The following is a 20,046-nucleotide window of genomic DNA, read 5'->3' as shown; positions in this document are numbered from 1 at the left end:
ACCGTGTCCAGAAATTGTTGGATATATAGAATAATTCGACGTAAGCGGGTTCTATATAGCCGGGTTCGACTGTACTGCACAAGCGTCGCGCTCTCTCCGAAACATCACAAATCTCGCGATAGTGTGCATTCATGGTCGATTCTTTCGACGGCCTGAGCAGCAGCAAGTCAGAGAATGTTGCCTTTTCGTCTGAATTTAATTCAGCAAGTGACAATGGGAGTGCACTAAAGTTTGGGTTGCTCCACCATCTTAGCAAATTAGCAATTTAGCAATCTTAGCAAATGGAGCATCAACAAAACCCCATAAGAATAAATATTTACAGTAAGATATGCAACATTTTTCTGTGTTTTACATCAAGGAACTCCTTTGGCACATGGCGCACACTACTGCAGCGATTCTATACAATTTTTTCTAGTGGTAGTACAGTTTAATACAACATTTTGATTGCATTGGCTATTCGATCGCAAAATTTTTTGTATATTACACAATCTTTATGGGATTTTTTTAGGTTAAGTGTATTACACATTTTGTTTTTCCATTTTACTCGACGCTTTTATTTTTGCCAATGAAAGTTTCGTTACTCTAAAGAACCGGTAATAAGACTTCTATGCCCAAAAAGCATACTTATTTTGCTTTCTGTTCATGCATTGCAAAGAAATTCAAGTCCACATTTTGTAAACTCACCGAGGAATTGAAAAATTCCCCATTTGTTCTGCAACTGCAGTTTTCACGATTCTGAAGGCACAAGAAATGTGATTAAAACCAAATTTTTAATGGAAAGAATTGGCATATGAAGGGGTTAAAGCTTTCACCTGGACAAGCTGCTGTCAGCAAAGCATATTAGAAAACGTTCTATGCATGCCATTATTTTACTTGAATTGCTGCAGTGTAATTCATGTCACAATAGCAGTCAAAATGCAAATTATTCTAACTTGTCAAAATTTACGCAGAGTGTTAAGGTTCTATTTTCTCTCACATTAGTTTTATGAGCTTGCATAAACTAAAAAAGCAACCCTGACATAACTCCTTATGGAACAATGACATTTTTTTTAGTAATAGTAATCATACAGTGCTTTTTTTTTTTCTCATGGGTGAAAGCAAAAATTTCAACACAATTCTATAATCCTGAAAGATACCTTCCCATTACAGAAAATAGGTTTCACAGAGTGGATAAGAACAATATTTCTGTAGAAACTATTCGGCACAACATGTTTCATTTGTGTGTGCTAAGTTCATGGCACCTGAAACAAGTATTTTACCATAAAATATCAAAGGCAGTACACCCCACGATTTTTTAAAAAGGAATCTGAGATGGTCGACTACACATGCTACACTTGAAATGAATTGACCCAATAATATTGCATGAATTTTAATCCATGCACACCTATACCAGGCAACATTTGAAAAATGATAATGCTTGATGGCACAAGGGCATGAGGTCAGAGTGCCAAGGAAATTATTTTGTGTCGACTGTTGAATAGAGTTAGATCGATTTAAAGTAACATTTTATTTTAACAAATTTACACAGCTGTGGGTTACTTTTATCTACATGTTCTCTCTACTAAAAGGCTGCAACAGTCACTGACCGATAATGCAGAAATACTCAATTCAGACACTTTTGCAGCACTGCACCACTCACTGCAAGTAAAGAAATTTCGGCCACATTAAAGTGTGTCACTCGATAATTTAGACTATTTCTGCTCAATCGAGGGCGACCGTAAAAACCCACGTATAATACAAACTCGCATACGTACGAGGTGAAATTTTTGAGACGCGAAATGGAAAAAAAAAGTTTTATCCCCATATAAGACGAGTTAGAAAAACTCGAGGAAAACATTTATTTAAACTGCACTCCACACTTCATTCACTGTCTTCCTCAGCTGCGCTCTCTTCGGATAGTTCTTTGTCAGACATATCTTCCCAGAGGTACTCATCCTGTGCCATCGAGTGCATTCGAGATGCTGTACTTCTTGAATGAGCGACGCACAAGGTCCTCTAGTATACTGGCCCATGTGTCCACATTGCACTTGCATAGCGCGGCTGGCAAAGCCCGCTTGAGCAGCCCGATCGGCGTCACTGCAGGCTCACCTGAACGCACCCAATCTGCGTAACACCGCTTGACCACGCCTTTGAACAGCTTGTTCACGCAAACATCTAAAGGCTCCAGCTGAGACGTCATCCCACCCGGGATAACGACGAGATCAGTGCCGGATTCACGCAACAGCCTCTTCACTGAGTCGGCCAAATGGCAGCGAAATAGGTCCAGCACAAGGATGGACAGGAACGAGCACAGTGCGCCGGGCCGCCTACACCAGACGGACTTCATTTAGTCGAGCACAAGATTCTCGTTCATCCAGCCTTTCTCATGGCATCTCATGACGAGATTATCTGGCACCTTCAGGCACTGTCTTGCGCTTGGAGACGACATAGGGCAGAAGCTTGCATCCGTCTGCCGTGCATGACAACATGACGGTAACTCACTTTCTCGTTGCCAGTGGACCGGACAAACTTGTTTAGAGCCCTTTTCGTGCACGGTGAGGGGCAATGGCATGTTCAGATAAACCGGCGTTTGGTCAGCATTGGGAGATTTACCCTAACTGGAAATTCTTGGACTTGCGCAGTGAAATTATGTGGCGCTGGAAAGCCACGAGCAGCTCTTCGAATGTTTTCGAAATCGAAGTTCGGCGGCGTAAGAAAAAACCAGCACGGCAGATGCAGCGATAAATCCAGTGCTTGCTTGCTTTGAAGGCGGGCCGCGATAGCTCTTTTTCTCTTGCAAGCTCCTTAGTTTTTGTCTACATGAGCTCCACGTTCACAGCTAGATGCGCGGCTCACTGTTAGAGTACGAACTCCGTCAGGGCAATTCGATTTCCGGGAATGTCCCACTCTTCGGGCCGCGAAAGCTTCTTCGCGTTTCGCTGCACGCAAAAAGGGCTTTCCTCGTTGACGCCAAACTGCCTCCTGGCTGCACTGTTGCCGATGTCCTGTGCGGCTAAAATAACCTTTCTCTTGAAAGCAGCCGAGTACTGTTTTCGCGGTCCAGACATCTTGGTCCTTCAATGCGGAATAAAAAAGATGCACTTCGCGAAGTGTGATTTGCACGTGTGCTGAAATCTTGCAGAATAAAAAGCAACATCGAAAGTGATCAGCCAAAATTACAGCACTTTTTCTTGGGGGGGGGGGGGGGGGGGGGGGGCACTTATGGAATAATGTCACTTATGGCAAATCCGAAATTTCAGACTTTCAGCTGGAGGTCCCCTTTGAGTGTGAATTATCGGTTGGCGACTGTAGAGTGTAAAATCTTACTAATTAGGAAAATTTTACAAACGAGAAAAATTTTGTAAATGCAGGAAGCACAACTACACTGAAAATATGGAGCCAGCTACAACAATACTTTGTGCAATTTTTATAGTTTGTACATACAGTTCATTTGATCCTGAGCAAAAGTCCTTGAAATCCTGAAATTGGCTCTTGCTGAAGAAAAACTTATTTTGATTCTAAAAGTGGCCCTCACCAAATACAAACTTGACTAGTCAACACACAGGTGCCTGATCCCAGTGGCAGCCCTAATTACAACTCCAGTGGCTGCAAACCGTCTTGACATCTCTAGGAGCCCGTGAACGAGTTAGACATTATCTACCGCCGAACACGCAGTAGGATTTTGAAGTGAAAATAGCCACTCATAACGATTATGTACTTACCCAATTCTAATGCACGCCTTTTTTCCAAGAAAATTGGTCTGAAAATTGGCTGCACGTTACAATTGGATACGAAATCAAAACCACGCTCACAGCATAGCCTAGTGTTAGAGCCAGTGTTATGTCATCACAAGAAGGCACCAGACGAAATTTTTGCTTAGGGTGATGAAAAGGTAAGTTATTTGACACGCTAGGCTAGCAGCAACAGTCCTGTCACATGTTTTTGGAACTCTGAAAACTTGCATCCATTGCAGGATAAACTGGTCTAGGTGGGCCACTGTCTCGTTTGCCATTGTAGCAGAGTGATTAGAAAATTAGGAATATGAAATGCAATGGACTGCAAAGAGGGCGACAAGGTGTGGTTAATACAGTGATTAAAGAGATGTCCGAGTCAAACAACGATGGACACTTATGAGCAAATAAATTTTTATTCTGAAGGCAAACTTTGCAGGCTTCACTTCATTATTTTAATACTGATAGTCAGAATTGGAGGAATGTTCCAAGTCTTATGTGAATTTTTTGAACAACTAAATATTAGGTCTCGACAACACTAATTCACTACTTAATTTCATGACTATGATGATGGTATATCTTTGTTAAATATATACAGCTTATCGGCCTACTCAGGTCGATGGGGTTGAGGATTGGGAGATGTTGAAAGGGTGAGGAATATTCCCCCACATAATTGCACTATGCAGAGATTGCCCAATTCAAGCAGCAAAGACATATGGTGCCCCGAGGACACTGTCGGCCTCTGCTGAAGAATGGATCCAGCTCTCAAAGCTAGTCATTTGCCCCCAGTGCTTTCATCAACAGATACACATGTTAGCTGCCCTCACGGCCACGCAGTAGCCTTAGGCCCAAACAATGAAACGTTCCCTTCCATCGACCCATTCCTAACCTTATAAGAGGCCTCCTTACAGTGAAGGACCGATGGAGGAGCAAGTGTACTTTGAAAGCTCCCTTCACCGTAATCACATAAGGAACGGTTGCCACATGCCTGGGTTCGAGAGGATCTCTTAAAGGCTTTATGCGAACACAAGTATTCAATAAAAAATGTATCGTCACAATTTTTAAATTGAAGTGCTAATATAGAGACACGTGTACGCTTTCTTCTAGTTTTATTTACTGAACGTAAATAAGTACCACATTACAGCACAAAACTTGATGTGCTTCAGCAACGCTGGCATGCCGGCGTCATGCAACACTGTAACAACGCCACTCATGCCAAACCTGCGACTGAAACGAACATGCTTGGCAAGACGTACCGTGCTCGCACTTCTCCGCAGGCGGGCAACCACGCACATGCACAAGCAAACAAAACATCACGTGGCTAAGCAGTGAGATGAAGCACTCATTCAAGGCCAGGAGCGGCATAACGACACAAGGTAGCTTCGGAGCTACCTTACGCTGAGGAAGCACCAAGGAAGCCTTCACTGAGGGCCCCTCAATAAGGAAGCTTTCAGAGTGACATAAGGTGGCCTCACCGGAATGAAGGCTTCCCTACTGTGCTAAGGAACATTTCAATGTTGGGCCCTAGACTCCTACATCGACGTGTGGATGGTACTTTCTTTGGTGATCTCACCTAAAAATTATTTTCTCAGCAACAATCAGTCTTTCAGCGCTGGTTAAGCACTGCACTATGCAATGCAAAGAACTGACCTACTCCAGTTAAAGGGGCCCTGAACCACCTCTCGGGCATGTTGAAATAACTTGGTCCATGGGTAGCACACGCTGCATAGAGCTCGCAAACGGATTACGAAGTCACATTTCTCTCAAATACTCTCTTTTCAACAGAAGGCCCTGTCCTCACTCTCTTCTGGCCGCTTTATTTCGTCATTCCTTTAGATGGCTGCTATTGGCCAATGGCTGACATCAAGCTGCGGTCGGCTAAATGGCATAGATACCGCGGCCGCTGCGGGGTGCCACCACGAGTTCACTGGCTAAGTGCACTGCGGCTCGCTGAGGACAACTGCGTATGGCCTATGTTTAGCGCGTTGTAGGCACCGAAGGTGGAAGTCATGGCGTCTACGTTAACATACAAAATGAAATTTGAACTGCACGCCACCCGTGACATTTAGAAGGCAGAGCACTGTGGGCATGTCGCACTGCACCGCAGCCTTTGCAGCGCAAGGCATTGAAGAAGGAACAGGAGCACAGCGGAGGTTATGTTTGATTGCCAATAACTACGCTTCTGCTGAACACACTAAAAAAATTAAATTATGGTGTTTTACGTGCCAAAACCACTTTCTGATTATGAAGCACGCCGTAGTGGAGGACTCTGGAAATTTCGACCACCTGGGGTTCTTTAACGTGCACCTAAATCTAAGCACACGGGTGTTTTCACATTTCGCCCCCATCGAAATGCGGCCGCCGTGGCCGGGATTCAATCCCGCGACCTCGTGCTCAGCAGCCTAACACCATAGCCACTGAGCAACCACGGCGGGTGCTGAACACACTGAAGTACTTTATGAGGCAAAGTATTTCTGAAACAACCATTTCCACTTCTGACGCCTTTCTCCAATTTAATTAAATGTGGTTCAGGGCCTCTAAGCTTTTATCTACCTCTCACACCTCTTAAAGGGCTTCTCGCCAAGCCCCATTGCAAATTTTGGTTCTACATTGGAAGTTGTAGGGCACTGTCTAGAGGGTGCCATGCCACAATTTTGTAATTGCTTCATTATTTGAGAACATAGGAAAAACTGAAATGTCATGTTGCTATGCTTCAAGGAAGCAAGCTTCTTTGCCAATGTAGAAAGTCTCTTTCAGCCTCGACTAGCTTTCGCAAGTGACTTTTCCCTGCCTTCTCCCATAGTGCAACCGAGGGAACCCGTTATGTTTACATTGAGAGCCCAGTGTTTCTCTTCCCCTTTTTGCTGAGCAGCTCACACCTAGTGGTGGTATTGTGCATTTGACATTGTATGATTTTCTTAAGTCATGTGCCATAATCGGCGACATTGCAGGCAAAGCACTGCAATAGAGGTTTTGCAATAGAGGCATTTGTGCGTGTAACATTGGCTCTCTAGTTGGAAGTGGGGCTCCCTCTAAAGTGTGGGGATGCCCGAATTTCACACGTCCCCTAATAGTTTTCCCCACATGGCTCTTGTGTCTCCTGTAATCCGGCTTGTCCGGGTAGTTAAACGCCAGTGGCATTTGCTGATTAGTACAATAGAGGGTGCAAGTGTTGTGCTGCTAATACCACCTAACAATGGAGTTGCTAGGGCGCAAAAGGGAGCAACCAGTTCTTTCTGGCTTGGAGTCGGCAAGCTGCGTGGACGTTTCATGCGCTTGCCAGGCGTTTGCAAGACTATCCTACGAAAGGCTCAGGAGGAAGACACCAGGATGGAAAGACACTATCATTAGACTGTGCCATCGTTAATGTGGCAGCACACACAAACAAGTAGGCGGTGCACAGCATGGGTGCAAACATATTCACTCACTATCCTGTCGCAGTGAATCCATTTTCTTCAATTTAAACGCACGCCCATCGGCATGTTCCATCGGTAATACTTCAGCTAGTTAGCTGGTGCATAAAAGGCGCAATAAATGCCCTTGTGAGTGCCTGTAATACTGTGTTGTCGTCCCTCTGTCACAAAAGCATGTTTTGAGACCACACAAAAGGAAGGGCATGCGGGCACCTGTTAGAAATTTAGCTTGTTTTCATGCTATGCAGCCACTCGATACTTTGCAAACACAATTGCCACCCTATGATTTAAAACTTAATTGTATGTTTACAATGCCAAAACCTGGTGATGGGCCCATTAAGCCACAGCCAGCAGTTACAACTGAAGTGCCACTGCATCAAGTGTACAGTGGTCTGCTATACAGTGATGTTATAAATACACCTAATGCAAATTTTTATATACTGCACTTTGCTTGTCGGTAGAGCTTGGCCCATTTTTAATAGCAGATGTCAGTTATACATAACCTTCAAAGTGCCATTCTATAAATTCTCAAGCTAGCAGTTATGAACATCGAAGCCCTATAAATCTAGGTTATGTTACGGCTGAACGCACAACACAGGAAATAACACAATCCCACATACTTCATTTGCCTAATTGTGCTTGACACGCCTCCCTGGTGTATACACCATAGGTTTTGCAACTTACCTCAACACAATCGCTTCCATTCCTTAAGGCCTCATCTAGAATTTGTTGATCTTTATCTGGCAAATCAGCCCAGTTGAAAAACTCCAGGCTCTAGAAAAATCAAAAACAAAACAAAGAATAAAACGACACGCCATACATATGTATTGAAGGGAAAAAAGAAAAGGCACAGCACTTCAGCACCCCAGGCCTAGGTTTAGGCAATTGCTTTGACATCACCAGATGACACAGCTACATTCGAAGTGGGGGAATGCAAAAGAGTGTGAAGTCCCCACTGCCCCCCCCCCAATATTCCCTTCAGTCATGTATTACGACAGTCAACAGATGCATCAAGGTCACACAATTTTATTTACAAGTGCAGCAGACTTTCTTAAAAGAAAGCAAAATGTAGAAAGATGCTTTCATTTTCTAGTGAGTCCCATAATTACCCATTAATTAAATTCCTATTCAGTAAAGTAAGGAATGTCCATTCTTTCGTAAGATTTGACTCCCTTAACTAAACCGCAAGTAAAGGAAAACTGACAATATTTTGTCTTGCATTTTTTTGCTGTAAGGTAGCGCCGATTTCAAAATCATGATATGACATCTCAATTCGTTGAACGTGCAACAAATTTCTCCGCAAAGTCACCTCTATACAACAGGAAAATTTGGGGGGGGGGGGGGGGTTACGTGGTACCATTCATGCATGGTGATACGAGTTCAGAAGACAGTAAAAGCAGGGCACCAAGCTTATTAATGCAGAGTAAAAGAGGACGAAACTGTTTATGCAGTGTGCGTACAGCTTTAAGTGGGACATGCGGATTGCAATGTGGGCTTGTTGGGAATGCATCTTCAAGGGGTGTACGGGAGCACGATTAAAAGACAGGACAAAAGAAGACACACAGGGACACACACAGCTGTGTGTGTAACCCTGTGTGTCTTCTTTTGTCCAATCTTTTAATCACGCTACCATACATCCCTTCCAGTGGGACATGGGAATTGTGTTGCTTGCAACCTTTAGACCTGGGGGGTATTCTGTAAGAGTGCACCTAGTGGACTGTCTATTTCGGCCGCTGCCGATTGGATGCAGCTGTACGAGCAAGGAGAAGACAAGCAGCTCCAGCCAATTAGCAGCGACCAAAATGGACAGTCCACTAAGTGGACTCCTACAGAATACCTCCCCAGGCTGACTTGTGCGTGTGTTGGTAGTTTATGACCACCACCTCCAATTTTAGTAACGTACAGATCACTTGTGAAACTCTATGCCAAAAAGCCATGCTCGATTTGGCAAGCATTTTGAAATAGTTACCTTAAAGGGCCCTGAAATGGTTCAGACAAATTTTGTTGACGCGTAGGGTACATCTAAACTTCGCACCACAATTTGTGTGAAAAGTCTCATATTAAGAGAGCTACAGACAACTACAAGTTACCCTCCTACATATTCGTGCATTTTCTCCCCAACTCATTCGCAGAGTGATCGGGGCTAAGCTCCGCCTTCACTGGCTCTGCGCCATGACGGCAGCACGTGTCGCCGACTTCTGCTTCTCTAGGAGAGAGCGCGTGAAACCTTTCCAACTCTCGGTCAGCTGCTTGGCAGTTGAACCCCAAGCGCAAGCCATCGAAGCAGCGTGCATTGCGAGCATTTTGACGCAGCACCTAACGTGTCTGCATCGTAACCACAGGTGAGGTGGCCGTTTCGATGGATGGCTGGAGGCATAAACTAAAGCTGATGAAGGAACTTCAGCGTAGACGTACGTGAGCAGCCTGATCAGTGTGCAAAGTCCAGCCATCTGTTGGCACACAGCTTAACCAGTCAAAAAAAGTGCTAATATTGCTCTAACCAAGTGTTTACAGGAGGTGTTCAGAGACCTGGATTGGGAAGAATTGGGGATAAGAGTTAACGGAGAATACCTTAGTAACTTGAGATTCGCTCATGACATTGCCTTGCTTAGTAACTCAGGGGACCAACTGCAATGCATGCTCATTGACCTGGAGAGGCAAAGCCGAAGGGTGGGTCTAAAAATTATTCTGCAGAAAACTGAAGTAATGTTTAACAGTCTTGGAAGAGAACAGCAGTTTATTATAGGTAGCGAGGCACTGGAAGTGGTAAGGGAATACATCTGCTTAGGGCAGATAGTGACCGCGGATCCGGATCATGAGACTGAAATAATCAGAATAAGAATGGGCTGGGGTGCAGGCTTTCTCAGATCATGAACAGCAGGTTGCCATTATCCCTCAAGAGAAAAGTATAGAACAGCTGTGTCTTACCAGTAACCACGTACGAGGCAGAAACCTGGAGGCATACGAAAGGGGTTCTACTTAAATTGAGGACAACGGAACAAGCTATGGAAAGAAGAATGATAGGTGTAACGTTAAGGGATAAGAAAAGAGCAGATTGGGTGAGGCAACTAAAGCGGGTAAATGACATCTTAGTTGAAATCAAGAAGAAGAAATGGGTATGGGCCAGACATGTAATGAGGAGGGAAGATAACCGATGGTCATTAAGGGTTACGGACTGGATTCCAAGGGAAGGGAAGCGTAGCAGGGGGCGGCAGAAAGTTAGGTGGGCGGATGACATTAAGACGTTTGCAGGGACAACATGGCCACAATTAGTACATGACCGGGGTAGCTGGAGAAGTATAGGAGAGGCCTTTGCCCTGCAGTGGGGGTAACCAGGATGATGATGATGATGCATACAGAAACAAATATTTTCGAATATGAGCTATTTCTATCAACTGATGCCAAGCTCAGTGGTACGAGGCCCGAACTTTGTCACAATTGAGATTCTCTCTCAACAGCTTGCAAGTCAACCTCAACTGTCCTGACATACTCTCAGCCCGTGCACGACGCCTCAGCGTTGTGTTTCACTGCTTTAAAGAGTTTATTTTGGTTTGGGTGAGGGACATCTGCATCTCGGCATCAAGCAACACTGTTTTTTGAGCTCAAGCTCCTTCAAAACAGCGGCAGCACGCTTGCTTTCCCGTTCATTCCTCAATGCATAGGTCCTCTCTGTTCTTGTCCTCCTTCCGCCACTCGTTCGCCCCACGGACTATTTGAAGCATCTTCTTGGTCAGTTGCACAGTCCATGTTTGATTTTTCAAACTCCCTAGCGGCCGCGAAAACGTTTGAAAAATCGGCAAGTTGGAAAAAATAAATGCATGACATTTACTACCCTTTAGGGCTCAAACCGCCACAGGCACATTTGAAAACACTCTGAAGGCCTGTCGGTACACATATTAGGCATGTCGGTGCTCATACTGTGACAGGAGATACCGTGTGCATGCGTTTAAGGAATACATACTGTGTCCCGTGGCAATAGCCCCTTCCCACGCTTATGCTTCACTGCAATACTTTTGCGTATGCTTCCGCAAGTAACATTTATGTACAGAAGCGATGCTGACTTTCAGAAACCGGCATTATGCAATGCATCGTGCTTTCTAAGCCAATCGCGAGGACCACAAAGGCAGAGTCAGTGCCATTGCTGACAGCAGCGAATTCTCTCAATGAAAAACATGGCACCAATAGCAAGAAGCTTAATACCAAACGTCAAAGCAGCTAGATCTGGCGTTGCTGTAATGGTGGCTACGGCTGCCAGCGGATCTGCGTGTGAGAGCGCCGGTTTGAGGCTGCGAGGTAATCAAAACGGCAGCGGTGGCGTCTTTGATGAATGCCATTTCGGACCTACGGTAAGAGCAAAAAGACCGGAAAATCGGACGGTGGATAGTTCTTGCGTCCGAAATTTCAGACGTTCTGATACATTGACTCTACGGGGTACGTTATGGTCCCGCGAAGCCATCCAAATTATCGGGCATCTGGAAAGTCGGTCATTGACTGTGCACTGGCAACTCCTCCAGCGGACGACAGGGCGTCAAAGTCGATTCATAACGATTCCTGTCTGTTACTCGAGCCAGCATTACCGTGACTTTCGACCGTTTCAATTAAATTAGTTAATTTTTTTTGATAGAGGCACAAATTTCCTGCGTTTTTTCAGACTACTCAAGATCCCTGAGAACTCCCGGTTGGTAGACACCCTGAGTCAGTGTACGATCCCCCATTCCTTGTTTGTGCCCAGTGATGTGCGTGTTTCCGACAAAACTCCCTTCTAAGGGAGAGGGCAACAAACCTCCGGATTGGTGAGACCTGAGGTCATTGGTCTCCTGACACCGGATTAGGGGAGGCGATTGAACAATGACCCCGCAGGAGATAAAAAGTGCAACGGACGGTTGGGGGTGATTAGCTGCTACAACTTCTTCATGAACTCTCTCTGTACTACTTTGAATTTCCTTGTTAATGTGTAATATAAACTTGTGTGTAAAAAGTCCTGTATATCGGGCCCAGCCCAACGTTCCCTCACTCCCCCACGAGAAAAGTACATTCCACATCTTTGGATCCCCAGCCACAACACCACTAACTCACCTTCAGAAAAACAATCCTTTGAACACTATCACCCAACCAGCATCTTGGCAGCAAGTAGTGGACCACTCTTCCACAAAAGTTCGAAAAAGTATGGTGGCCACTTTTGGTGCAGTAGGTCAAGAATTAATTTGCTGGGCAAGGAGGCATGAGCCTACCAGGAGGCCCAGACTGGGACCTTAGTTTATTTAAGACTAATGTTATTTCTCTCTCTCTCATAGACACTGCAACAATTACACATAGCTGTAAGCTCATACCAAAGTTGTTCCCTTGAAGTGCACTTTACAGAACTGCAACATCTGGGGTGCGATCGGAGATGGTTGTTCAGCGCGTTCGTTCGGTTACCGGCGCGCGCGATTGGCCTACTCCGCACCGACGTCGCCAGCCGCGGGGCACCGCCCCGTTTTTGGTGACGTCAAAATGATGACATGCTCCCGTCAATCATCCGCCCACCGAGCATTTCGTTCGAACGCGACGGGAGTTGAGAAGTTTGGAGCGATCATATGGCTTCGCATGGCGCGTCTGGTGGATTGGATTGGATCCAACAGGCGGCCTTCTCGGCTGCGGAATGGCACGTTTTAATCCAATCTATAGTTTAATTCTAGAAAATGGCGCTTCCGTTGGAAACTTAGATTGTTGCGCTGGCGTTTCTAATAATAATATTTGGGGTTTTACGTGCCAAAACCACTTTCTGATTATGAGGCACGCCGTAGTGGAGGACTCCGGAAATTTTGACCACCTGGGGTTCTTTAAGGTGCACCTAAATCTAAGCACACGGGTCGCTGGCGTTTCTAGAGGAAGGAGGAGAGCGGGTGGCGGTGCGAAACGCGTTTGAAGAAATGGCAGAAAGTGAATTCCGGCGTCGTTTTTGTTTCTCGAAACAAATAATTCGTTGGTTGTACAGAGAAATCGACAACATCATCGGTGCCAGCGAGCCACTGGGATGTTGACGCTGCCTCTTGAAAAGTGCGCCACTCTTCCCGTCGTTTTTTTTTCTTTTTCCTTCTTGCTGTGTGCGACACCACCTAAGGGCGACGCAAAGAACCTAATAGTAATAAATTGCAGTAGTTACACGTACTACTATTTGAAAACGTGTTTGGCTTCAGAAGAAAAAATACATTTCTTTAGATAAAGATTTCATTCAATTGGAAGACGAGAAACATTTGGCTTTGTAGTATACTGTTTGCAAGCAGACGACAAACGACGGAGGTAAACTTCCGGGGACGTCACCGCTTCCCGATTGGCTGCTCTCTCCGCCCCGCTGTCACAAATTCTGCATACTGCAACTTTGTGACGTTGCAGCAACTGAACAGAACGCGTATCGAACAAAATATCTCCGATCGCGCCTCTGTTTTCAATGCAAAGTTAGAGATTTGTGAACTCCGTGTTTCAATTTTTTTTGTCAATCAAGAATGTGATAGAATGGTGGTACAGTTAAGTGCACCCTGACCAAGTCGCAAGTCATTCAGGGACCACCATATGTATAGGTTTGATTGAATGGGTTTAGCATCCTACAGCAACAAAAGGCCATATAGACTAGTATAGTGTTCTGCAAGTTCTTGAGGGTAGGCATGAACCTGTGGGGCAATGTTGTGTGAAAGAGCAAATGTTCAACAGTGTGATAGGGGAAAAGAAATGAGGATGAGCGCTTCCACACAAGATGTTTGAACACCAAATAGCACAATGAGTTAAGCTACTGTGGGCAATGCTTAAGTTTGCAGACTGTTGGTATTGGGGGCGAGCTCCACCACTTGAAAAGGTGGCGTCATCGTCGGCGTGATGTGGCATGGATGTGACGTGGACACAGCGGCTGCTTCGGAAGTGCCAAAGCGAGCAGAAGACAAAAGTTTGAAGTCCCACCCGTGCTGTGGTTCTGATTAAGTGGTGAGGCTTTACTGCCTTGGGTGTTTGCTTGACAACCTTTCAAAGTACTATAATAGGTAGTGGCTGCCTTTGGAGGCGTGAAGCATGGTAGGCTACTGCTCGGTGCTGCAGTGCCGGACGTACACAACAGAGCCCGGTGTCAGCCTTACTCGCATGTAGCCGCAGGATAAGGAGCCGCGTGAAGCTTGGCTCATGAAACTTAGAACCGGCAGACAGCCATCGGCTACAACTCAGGTATGCAGCAAACACACACGCGAGGAAGATTTCTGCTACGGCGCCGGGACTGCGCGATGTTCGGTGAGTAGCAGAAATCGCGCACTGAGACTCTCGCCCGCGCCCGCTGCCCGGCTTATGTCAGGACGGTTTGGTCTATGAACTTGTTTATCCTAGATACTAGCAAGTTCACTGGAACGGAAAGGGAGCGGTAAGACGTACAGTCGTGTTCATAAATTTGGAGACCATGCGAGCCCGTGGCCGTGTGCATGCGCGCGCCGTCTGGCGGCTCGGTGCCTGCTGTCGAGTGTCGCAGCGCGCATCAGCGTCCACCCTATGTCGCTTGCCTGCGTGCATGCTCGCTGCGCACTGGCGCGTGGGCCGATTATCGTAATTTGCGTTCGTTGCCACCAGGGGCGCGATCAGAGATCTTTCTTGGTTTCGCGTTCCGTCCAGCTGCTGCAACGTCACGAATTGGCAGTATGTAAAATTTCTGACATGGCAGGCAGAGAGCTGTCAATCGGCAAGCAGTGAACTGCGCATGACACGAATGGTTCACCGGCTGCTGATTGGCTGCACTCTCACTCCCGTTCTCACAAATTTTGCATACTGCCATTTTGTGACGTTGCAGCACCTGTACAAAGCGCATCAAGATTGTCGGAAACAGCGCCGACATTGAGCGCGTCGAATACAGCGCCGAGATCGGATCAAGGGGATCGAAGATGCCGCACCATTGCTTCGCGAACAGCACAACTGGCGGCAGCGGCCCCGAATTCCTGTGAACGGCGCGCTCGTGGGTGCGCAGCAAGCGAGCGAGCAGGCGAGCGAGATAGCATGAACGCGCACGCGCGCTGCGACACTCTGGACAGCAGGCACCGAGCCGCCAGACGCCGCGCGAATGCACAGGGCCATGGGCTCACATGGTCTCCAAATTTATGAACGCGACTGTACATTAAAAAAAAAAGGCATGGCATATGGTCATGTTTGTGTTTAGAATTAATGCACTAGATTACAAAAAAAGAAGCAGAGGGAAATCGCACGCTGAGAAGACCGATAAACATACAGTGTGATGCAACTTGAGAAATAATATTGAAATGTCCAAGAATTTACAAAACAAAAAAAGATTGAATCGCTGCGAAGGCACATCACAGTCGCCGTAGGCGTCGAAGTTTCTATAACGAAATTATTTTTGAACAGTTCTGATAGCATCCGCGCAACAATGGTTGCTAGTGTACTGTCAAATGCTCATATGCTGCGGCATAAAGCTCACGGCACGGTGTGAAAACGCACTCACAGCGAAAGCAAAACATTGTGCGCCGACATGCATGCAGACGCGCAGTCGGCTGCTGCGAATCCGTGCGATCGCTGGATTGAGGCTCCATTCTGTTATGCCCCATTTGGTTATGCAGACAGCCCACTATAAGAACATGTTTCACATTGTTTACTCTCAGCGTTTGGCTGCCTTTCCCGCAAGGAGCCGGTTCGGGAGACCCCATCGCGGGGACCACGTGCTGTGACGTTCACTGTACGTATTCGGTAAGAGATTGCGTCTCTAAACGATTCTGTGCTTTCAGTTTGCCCAAGATTATTATATCAGCAGTCAAAAACTTCCTTCGTTTTGACAGCAGCTACATAAATGCCCAGGAGGGCTGCCCCATGGTGTTTTTATTCAGCGCCGTAAGCGAAACCTACGAGGAACGCGCCACATGATCCCACATACTACGCAAGGGAGGCCCTTCCGACAGATGGCGACTCTGTAAGCCCTCGCCCCCAATATTCTAGTTCTCCCCTCACAAATCATTACATAACAGCCAATTACATTAAACAGCTGAGTAGATTCAGAAAGCATGATCCTGTTATGTTCAGAGTGAGCACTGCAGTGCTATGTGGCAGCTTAAAGTGCAATTAGTTGTGCACGTGGACCGAGTATGACAGGCCACGTCTTCTACCCATCTGAGAAACATACATGAAATGTGCAAACTGGCCATTAATGTTGCAAGCAGAGATCTGGCGGTGTGCTTCAAGTTACCATGACACAACTTTTCAATGTGCAATACTTTCAAGAAGTGTAATACTGCAGTGCATACACTATAGCCCCCACAATTCTGCCTTGTCTCACTTTCCAGCAACATGAAATCACGCAAGGTTTGTTCATAACCATGCGCTTCGTTAACTGGCTGACACTCGCTCCATGCCAATTTCATGTTCTTACAAACCGGGCCGAGCACCTCCTGCCCTACACCTCATTGCCCACGCATATAACACTACAATTCATTTTGCACAAAGTCTGCACCAAGTGAACTGAATGACAACATGCAGACAGCACAATGTTGCACTGGGAAATGGAGAAATGTGCACCACTTTAACTACTTTCAGGGGAAATATGCTTGTATGCGCTGTTAGGCACAACTTCTAGTACGCTTATCATTTTTATGCTTCAATTCTCAGTAATCTCTTGCCAACAGTTTCACAGGTGCATTGGTGAGAGAGACAGGGTACCACACAATTATGTATGAAGTATTGAAGGCATTATGTGTGCCACACGGGGCCTCTTCCAAGGCACTTGCAATGATGTGGTCTTTTATCGCATTGATGGTAGCAGTTCTCAAAATTCAAACAAGACAGCAACACAGGAAGATGGCAACTTCAACTGATCAAACAAGGGTCGTCTCTGGAGGCTTGCAAAAATGTAGGCTCAGGAGACACATCCCTTGTTTGACCCCTGTTGTTCTCAAGCATACACCCAAAGTATGAAATACCAAGATTACATTCTTTGCCTGGCAACTTCAACTGAGGTCAAAGACTTCTTGCCTTAAAATAAATGGTGCAGTTTTGCAAAGAGAGTATTACAATACTTGGGTACGAATGGGTAAAGAAGGAACGAGCTTCAGACAAATGACAGGGCTTTTCAACGCTACTGGTCATTTCAACTTTTTTTAAATGAGCGGACATTTCCAGTAAACACCACTGCAAAAAAAGATATGCTAAATAAAAAAAAAAGTCTTGCACAACTACTGAGGCATGTGAAGTGACACAGCAAAACTTTTGCTGGTGTTATCCAAATCACTCAACTGTGAACGTGGAAATAGCAAACTTGTGAATGAAATGGTTTGAAAGGCACTGGCTGGCCAAGAGAAAAATACTGAAAAGCAGTACAACCATATTTTCAAGTAAAATGGGTTTAATAGTGTGTTTGGGATAAACACTAGCAATTCAGTAGTTCCTGAAAGTACATGCAGCACTTTTTATGTGTAATGTTTTATTAAATACATCAGCACTGAGGCAAAAATTTAAAATGCCATCTTGATGTATCACCAGTCAAGCAGCTTATTGATGCAGTCTAATACCACTGTCAAGCGGCGCTTGTAATGTCATTCGCAGTGAATGAGATTAGGTCTTACTAGACAGTTTTTAGTTTAGCGTACGCATACCATTACGTACACTATAACATAGCGGGTCGTTAGCGCGCATGCACAGAATGCTAAACCACCCATAATGTATAGCTTACGCACGCTATTTGTATTATTCCGCTTCAGCGTCTTTACGTGGTGTGTGCAGCTTGCATGAAGCATGGCGCAGTCCCGGCTGCCCGCTTCGAATTGAATTTGGTGTTTCCTTTGTAAAGTGCACTTCGTTTGTAGAAATGACTAAACGGCTTTCCCTTAGTCTTAGGCCACTTCGACAACAGAGTATAATGAATAACCTTGCGGAGTTTCCAAGATCGCCTCTCGAAACATTCGAGATGTCAGCGCCACCTATCACAGCAGTCTGGAGATTGCCGCAACGATGGCATATGGCCTCTGGGATCCAAAGATTTCGCAGGGCTACTAAAACTAACGAATGTACGCTGCTTAGCATATGCTGTACTATAGCACATAGCGTATGCTATAACTGTAATGCCATTTTTGTTGCTTATACACGGGCATAGTGAATGACATTCCCAGCTAATGGCTTTCGCCCATTGACCAAGCTTCCCGAACTCATGCAAGCAAGGCTTGTGTAATTTTGACAGTAGGGGCTTGGCAAAAAATTACAAAAGCGATAAGTTAAAACAAAATGTAATCAGTATAAAGGTCATAATTGCTGTTATGAGCTTTTTAATATTGTTATGACGTACAGCAGGATACTTAAGTAGTATAGAGCAGATATTTCTTGTTCCCAGTCTCCGACTGGATGCTAGCACCTCTTGTCAGCCATGTTTACAAACGATAGTATTTCTTTTTCCATTTCTGCATATTGTTTTCAAAGTGGTGCAGTGCTAAAGCCCATCCAACAACCATGGAAGCCGACTGTGCAGCTTCGTCAGCGGAGAATGAGAAGCAAAAAGCGCACTGGACCAACCACATGAGCTGTGTGCTGCTGAAAGTGTGGGAAGATTACCTCACCAATTTTCACAGGGTGAAGCATAACCTCGAAGTATGCATGTCAATTGCCGCGTGCCTGCACGCGGATAAACATCACCATTAATTGCGAATGCCATTCTGTATACCCATGTAGACAGGGAATGCAAGACCGCAACGACATTCGGTATGAATGTCAATTACTGAATGACATTACATGCGGCGTGTGACAGAGGTATAAGAGACAAAGCTAGTCTAAGTACTCTGCAGCAACTACGCCTGTTTTTAGAGGTGATACAGATTGGCGCAATGGATAAAAACACAAGGTTGAGAGCAAAGCCTAATAGAATTGCTGCTGCAGGATGGTCTGACACATTTTGTCTTAACCTCAAAGCCTGTTATACAGTAGAGCGAGTATGATTCACACATCCACACGCAGGCGAGTATAGCCAGAAAACAGCAAAGGTCATGGCTGACTTTTAAAGCAATGCTTTCTTAGCCAGCTTTCCAGGTTTTGGCCTGTCAATCACTATTTCGACGGATGCCATTTGGGGATATATGCGCAAAATTTATAAAAAGGTACCCGCAAAGTGGTTTATATAACTGTGGACTGACTAAGTATGTCCGGTTCTGTTTTGCATAATAAAAAGTCTTCCTACATAAAACCTCAACATATAGATTGCTTGCACTGACGTCATCCCAGGTGCCAAGTTGGTGAACCAGCATGGTGAGAAGCTACGTCAGTCAGTCTCGTGCAGAAAGAAGCTGCGTCTATGATGTCACAATCCACACGGTCGCAGAATTCATACTTTACATTCATAGTTAATTCGAATGTTAAGAAGTCACTCCCAACCCATTTTCAAGGATTTCAAGGAAGTGTAAGAGTCCTGCTGTCAGCTCACAGGCTGTCTTGTTAAAGGGACCCTGAAACGCTTTTGACGATTTTCTACAAACGTACTGAGTCGTTAGAGTAGGTCCTTCTGATCATTAATTGACACATCTAAGTGCTCCGCGTAAAGCGTGTATTTTTTTATAAGGTTTTAAAAATGCACATCGCTGCCGATCGCAGCACACTGCTCGGCGGATTTTTAAGCCGCCCCTACCCATATGACTGAAATCACCCATATGACGTCAGTGGGGCGAGCTATCCGATTGGCTGACCAGGGCGCGCGATTGATAATTTTTCCAACTTTATGGTAAACAAATGATTGTCGTAATAGTTTGAATGTTAGTTAATGTGTTTTTATAAAAAGAAAGTAACATAAAGAGTAAACAACACAAACTTAACAACAGTAAACTTAAGCACTTCCGGCAAACAGCAATGGTCGTCTGCATGTGTACAACGTACTCCATTTTGACGAGAGCTCCGCGGTCAGAGTCGGTCTCAGTCTGTTCGCGAGCACTATGATTCGA

At 45.4% G+C, this 20,046-nt stretch overlaps 1 protein-coding gene across 3 annotated transcripts in view; it reads right to left on the bottom strand.

Moving 5' to 3' along the window:
- The window catches only part of Usp10 (ubiquitin specific protease 10), a 116,627-nt gene that overhangs the window by 93,837 nt on the left and 2,744 nt on the right, over positions 1–20,046 (bottom strand). For 2 of the 3 annotated variants that reach the window (XM_070530763.1, XM_070530764.1), the window contains exon 2: positions 7,808–7,897. In XM_070530763.1, the coding sequence (XP_070386864.1) occupies positions 7,808–7,897 (90 nt within the window). Of the gene's footprint in view, positions 1–3,701; positions 3,740–7,807; positions 7,898–20,046 lie in introns of all 3 variants that reach the window. The other variant, XM_070530765.1, reaches the window with a different exon arrangement.

The sequence above is a fragment of the Dermacentor albipictus genome, chromosome 1, assembly GCF_038994185.2.
Source record: "Dermacentor albipictus isolate Rhodes 1998 colony chromosome 1, USDA_Dalb.pri_finalv2, whole genome shotgun sequence".
In the NCBI taxonomy this organism is placed as follows: Eukaryota; Metazoa; Arthropoda; class Arachnida; order Ixodida; family Ixodidae; genus Dermacentor; species Dermacentor albipictus.
The sequence above is the reverse complement of the archived record's forward strand: the minus strand, read 5'-3'. Positions and strand labels throughout refer to the sequence as shown.